Genomic DNA, 6,127 nt, shown 5'->3' with positions numbered 1-6,127 from the left:
GTATCAAGATGTTAAAATTAAAGTTAAACAATTTTGAAGTAAAAATGGCTGGTTTCACCCACTCACTGTTTAAGTGCCTAACCATGAGTATTACTTCTTATTCATGCATTATAACTTTATATAGTGTTGACTTTTCTTAAACTTATGAACACTGGTCTAATTAATGTCGCAGCCATTAATCTCATAATTATCCATATTAAGTCTGTTCCCTTTGTGTACCTACTCACTTTCTGTGAGACACTTATGGCATATCCTATACCTTAGCTCACCTATTCTCTCTGCCTGTTTCAGCTATGCCATCATCACTAAACTTACCTGAAAAAACAGTATTGGTTCCACAGATACTAAACATTGCCAAATTGTTATTATCATTACACCCATATTTTAAAAAAATCAATGTCTTTATTCTTTGAGAATTTTTTATGTATACAATGTGTTTTGATCATACATATCCTTTCCCCATTACTTTCTGACCCTTCCACATTCACATTCCTGTCCAAATTTTATGTCCTTTTCCTGCCCAATAGCTCAGAGTCTTACTAGAGATGCCCATATATGTCTGCTTCTAGGCCCATCCTCTGGAAAATATGCAACCTAATATGGGCCACAACCAATACTGATATCAATATCCCCTTGAAGCCACCAAATGCAAATAACTCTTCAGTTAGGGTAAGGTCTCAGAAGATCCTCCTCTATCTTTAGAATTTTGACTGGCTTGATTTTATGCAGGTCTTATGGAGTCAACCTCTGCTACTATCTGTTCATGAGTATGTCTACTTATCAAGTCTATTGGGTGCTGCTTTATAGGTTATTCCCACCTCCTATCATCTTTCTATGCCTTCTACAATATTCCCTGGGCATAAAGGATCACAGACATGTGCTTTGTTTTAGAAATTTTGTCAAATAATGTTTTAAGGAGTCAATACTCAACATAATTAATTACATTTTCTTTCTTGAAAAATTTCCTTTAGATTTTTGGCCCTTAGTTCCTCTGAGTCTCACAACTTAAAATTGAAACACAGGTCTCTCTGAAAGTCAAGCTGGCTTCCTCAAACTTCTCCTGCCCTCTATCTGTTTCTTCCTTGCCTTGTGACTATAAGCATCTGTTATGTCACCTTTAACTACACAAAGAGTTCACACTGATCTGCCATGCTCTTTTAGATCTCTGGCTCAACTTCAGCTTCTGACTCTCTACCCTCTCCTTTGATCAGTCCTGCCCCAACTGTAGCATTCTCACCTTGATTATCCATCTGTGCTAACATCCTAGCTCTTCCCTCATCCTTGCATATTACTCTTTATAGCATTAGTACAGGATCAAAATCCACAGGGTTCAGGTATGACAAAATATTCACACATATAAAAAAATAATTTGACATTCAAAATGTGTTATACCTTGAGAGATCATTTACAGAATAACACAAAGTATACTATATATGTGAACTTATATTTATAAAGCATTTATCTTTTTTATTTTATGTCTTGTATATGAATCCTGTGTGTGTGTGTGTATTTGTGTGTTGTATATGAGAAAGAACATGTAGTTTATGTAGTTTATGTCTGGTTGCTATACTTCTAAGTCCACTCATTTTCTACAATTTTTGTGAGTTCATGCTTTAGAGCTGAATGGCAACTTTTAAAAATAAGCCAAGTTTTTTGTTTGTTTTGTTTTTTTAATGACTGATATATTTGGAGTAATCACCATCAAAGGATGGTACTCATGAGTCGATAGAAATCAAAGACAGTAGTCAATGTCGTAGAGTGCAGCAGTGGGCCCTCACAAGAGAACTCCCCAACCCAGTCTCAGTAGGGCCGAGCTTGTGAAAACTGACACAGAAGAGCTTATTTCAAAGTCAGTCCTGACCATGGGAGACAGTGTGTACTCACCCAAGCATCTTCAGGTTGCAGTCTTTGTTATTCAAAGCCTCACAGAGCACCACCAGCCCAGAGTGGTCCAAGGGCTTCCAGTCCAGATTTAAGCTCTTCAATGTTTTGCAGGTGGTGAGAGCCAAGGCTAGGTCTTCACAACAGTCACTGGTGAACTGACACATGTCTAACCTATGATGGGAGCACACCAGAAATAGAATGTGTTGTTCAGTGCCAGTTCCAGGCTTCTGAGCAACAAAACCTAGCCAGTCCCAAATGTCCACAGTACCAACACTGGGAAAATCCTTGTTTCAAATCAAAATGGGTTGTGACCCACAAGCTGAAAAGTGTTGTTCTAAATGCTTTGCATTATTCCTATGTATTAGTTTAGCTCTCAAGCCTCAAAGAAACTTCCTTTTGCCATGGATTTGATAATATATACACACAACTAGTCAAAATTCAGAGAGTGTACAGTGTATGAAGGCACAAATGAGGCACTGATATCATTCCCTACACCCATGACCCAGAGACTACAACAGAAGCAGGGGCAGAAAGACTAGAAGAGCCAGATATTGTGGTAGGGGAAAACACAACAGGAATGTTTCAGTCAATCTCACAGCATCTGTTGCTGCCTGTATAAGACCTGTGCATTTTCTCAAAATTTATGAGCCTATGCTAGTTGGACTTCTTCTTAACCCTATTAATCCCCTAGCATTTCCTGATCAAGGTGTGAACCCTCCCAGCATGACAGTTAGTAAGGACTCACCCAAGACACTTCAATTTACAGTTAGGATGACACAGAGCTTCACATAACTGTTTGACACCAGAGTCTTGTATGTTATTGTTGCCCAGTTTCAAGGTCTTTAGATTTTTATTGCAAGTAAGGACAACAGATATCTCTTTACAGCATTCTGAAGTTAAAAAGCAACCCGACAACCTGGGAAAATATACATGTAAACACACTGACTTCCCAATCCTTTTGTTTTGTTTCATTCTTAATTTTATTTTTTAGAACATCATATGAGTACTGAATCTCCAGCCAGTTATATCACTCCACGTCTCCTTCCAATTCCTGGCAGTTCCTCCTTCAAAATTAACAATCTCTTCTTTATTCTTGTCATGTGCATACACATGATATATGTGTGTGCATGCACATATATACTTGCACATATAACCCATTAAGTCCATTTATTTTTCCCTATATGGACATGTATCCAGGGGATTGGATAACCTTGATCAGAGCTTCCCCTGGTGTAGACTGATTCTCCCTCACAGCAGCCATTCATTGACTGTCTTCCTTCTTTTGAGACAGAATCTCACGTAACCCAGTCTGGATTCAGACTCATTACACAGCTGAGGATGACTTTGAACTTCTGACCATCCTACATCTATCTCTCAGTGCTGAGATTACAGGCATGCTGCTACCCTAGCTTTCTTAAGCCTTTGCTGGAGAATCAAATGCAGGACTTTGTGTATACAAAACATTCAACCAACTGAGGTATACCCACAGTCCATGAGATTCCATCTTAACAGCCTGGGTTATCTGTAGGGAACACAAATTCCCAAGAAATTATGAAATTCTGATGATGGTTCTCCATTTGGAGTCCTCTACCCCATGTTGGCTCCCTGAAGTTCTGCTTTGATCTCACTATGTGGTATTCCTACTCCCATTCCCCCTAGTTATAATACATATGCTTAAAAAAAAATCAGTGGAGCTGTCTTATCACTGATTTCAGATTCATGTGCCATATCACCATATATTGAACTTCAAGTATTTAATATAACATGTCCTCAAACTTTTCCTGAGCCTCAAGTTAATGGTTCCCCATGACACATTAAATAATAAAGGTGAAGAATAGAGAATTTATAGATGTTGCATAGATGCTAATAATAGACTTTAGGCAAATGTATGTTAGATGGATAATCAACATATAAAAATTAGTAGATATACAGATTGTAATAGAAAGTGATGTGCAGATGAATATAGGAAGAGGTTGATTATATGTAAGTAAAGGATATATTTGAAAATGGTAGACTAGGAAGACATGTTAAATTCTTGGATGAAGATAATAGGTGGGTGGATATGAGATAGAACGATAGATATGTAAATAGACACAAACACATGCATGGAGAGATGATTGATGGATATATATATATATGTATATATGAATTTATGAAAGGATAATGTGTGTATAAAATGGCTCTCAAGCAGGGAAGAATTTTCCCCTCCAGGGGATGCATATAGTATCTAGATATACTTCGGTTTGCCACTCTAAGCCAGAGAGTGTTACTGGGATCTAATTGATATAGACATACTACTGTAAACCTCTACAAATCACAGGACAGCCACAACAAAATACCAATAGTGTAAAGACTTATAATCTGTGATGTTAGTACATAGACACAATATCTTTGGGCATGATATGCAGACATGTCCACTACATCAATTCTGTCAGCTAAGGACTATACTTAACCTTCATATATATCAAGAAAGAGACATAAGAAAAGTCCCCTGCCAAAGTGCCCACTGCCACTAACATTCCGTTCATTCCATTAAGTGCTAATTCAAGAGCAGCATATAATACAGCCCTTGTGACAACTCCTTTGATAGAGACTACAGTCAGCAAGCCATTGAGCATCCCATGAGGATCAGATCACAGCCTTGTTTTCTTAAGGAAACATCATTCTCTGTGATGTCTTAATCTGTTTGGCCTGCTTTAATGAAACAGTAGACTGGATCGCTCATAAATAGATATCAGTCAGATGATTACAAAGTCTAGAACCCAATATCAAGGTATAAGCTGGTTGCTACAGTATGTGCAGAAAGCCAGATATCCTGGTTCATAGATAGAACTTCATTTGTGTCAGTGTACATGTTCCTATGTGAGTGTATGTGTTGGGGGTTGGGTACCCATGGAGGCCAGTAAAGGACATTGGTTCCCTTGCTGCTGAGGTTACGGGTGATTGTGACCTAGCAAACATGAGTGCTGGAATGCAGAGTCTGGTCCTTATGATTCATTACCAAGTGCTCTCAAGCACTGAGTCATCTCTGAAGCCTTGATAGAGTGTAAATGTTTTAGCATGTGATGAAGCAGTAGTCTCTGTGGACTCATCCTCATAACCCAATGACCCAGGGCTCCACATCGTAAGACAGATATCATGGGTGGCAGGCTTAAGACAATTTCTAAAGTGACAATGACATTCAGAAAACTCTACCCTTCTCCTTCTGAATGCCAACACCTGAAACAGCAGCACCAGCAATAGGTGAGAACACAGCCCTACCATAACTCCTTGAGGATACAGTTTGGGTCTTTCAAAGCTTCACACAGAAGGTTCACTCCAGTATCTTCCAGGAAATTTAACCCCAAATCAAGCATCAAGAGGTGTTTGTTGCTCAAAAGGGCTTCATAGAGATGGCCACAGGCAATGAATGTGAGACAGCAGGAAGACAACCTGAAAGAAGATCACATGTTGTGTCTTCAGTCTTTCATGTTCTTCCTATACTGAATTTCTACTTTGCAGGAAAAAACTGAAATGGTCTGTGAGACAGCTAAATACCCTTGCTACCAAGTCTGAGGACCTGCGGAGGATCCTTTCTATAAAGTAGCAATCCCCTAGGAATGGATGGCTTTCAGAGTTTGGCGCCGAATGGGGACTCCTTTTCTCATTGGGGCTTTCCTTTCCATACCTATCTTATTCTGGAGAGTGTCCCTAAACACAGGTGGCTGGCGTCAAGTGTCCTTGTCTGAAAAGTGACATTGTACAGAGCTCTCTGAAAGGGTGCATAACTCAGCACATGCATCCCTCTCTGGCTTGCATTAGCATGCATTCCACCTGCATGATAATTAGGCCCCCTTGATGGCATGACCAATTAGCTCTTTCCACCTCTATCCCTAAAAAAATCCCTTCTATGCCCCATCTCTGAAACAATAAACTAGACTTGTCTTGCTACAGCAGTCTTTGGAGGTCATTCTGTCCATATTCATGGGTGTCTGAAATGTGCTCTCCATCTCTGACCCATTTAGTCTCTCAGGCTAGTGGCCAACCACCTTGAGCAAAAGAGGGGGGTCACAAGGATCTGAGTTAATTTCCAAAGGATAGAAGCAAATAACCAACTCCCACAAGCTGTCTTCTCCATATGTTTGTGAGTTCTCTCTCTCTCTCTCTCTCTCTGTCTCTCTCTCTGCCTGTCTCTCTCTCTCTGTCTCTCTCTCTGCCTGTCTCTCTGTCTCTCTGCCGGTCTCTCTCTCTCTGTCTCTCTGTC

The 6,127-nt window shown here is 39.7% G+C and overlaps 1 protein-coding gene across 3 annotated transcripts in view; it reads right to left on the bottom strand.

Moving 5' to 3' along the window:
- The window catches only part of LOC114633250 (NACHT, LRR and PYD domains-containing protein 9A-like), a 24,273-nt gene that overhangs the window by 892 nt on the left and 17,254 nt on the right, over positions 1-6,127 (bottom strand). For all 3 annotated transcript variants that reach the window (XM_028781855.1, XM_028781857.1, XM_028781856.1), the window contains 3 exons: positions 5,146-5,316; positions 2,630-2,800; positions 1,885-2,055 (listed from right to left, as the gene is read on the bottom strand). In XM_028781855.1, coding sequence (XP_028637688.1) covers positions 1,885-2,055; positions 2,630-2,800; positions 5,146-5,316 — 513 coding nt within the window. The remainder of the gene's footprint in view (positions 1-1,884; positions 2,056-2,629; positions 2,801-5,145; positions 5,317-6,127) is intronic.

Source organism: Grammomys surdaster, unplaced genomic scaffold (assembly GCF_004785775.1).
Source record: "Grammomys surdaster isolate TR1022 unplaced genomic scaffold, NIH_TR_1.0 570, whole genome shotgun sequence".
In the NCBI taxonomy this organism is placed as follows: domain Eukaryota; kingdom Metazoa; phylum Chordata; class Mammalia; order Rodentia; family Muridae; genus Grammomys; species Grammomys surdaster.
This window is presented reverse-complemented; position numbering and strand designations above follow the sequence as displayed.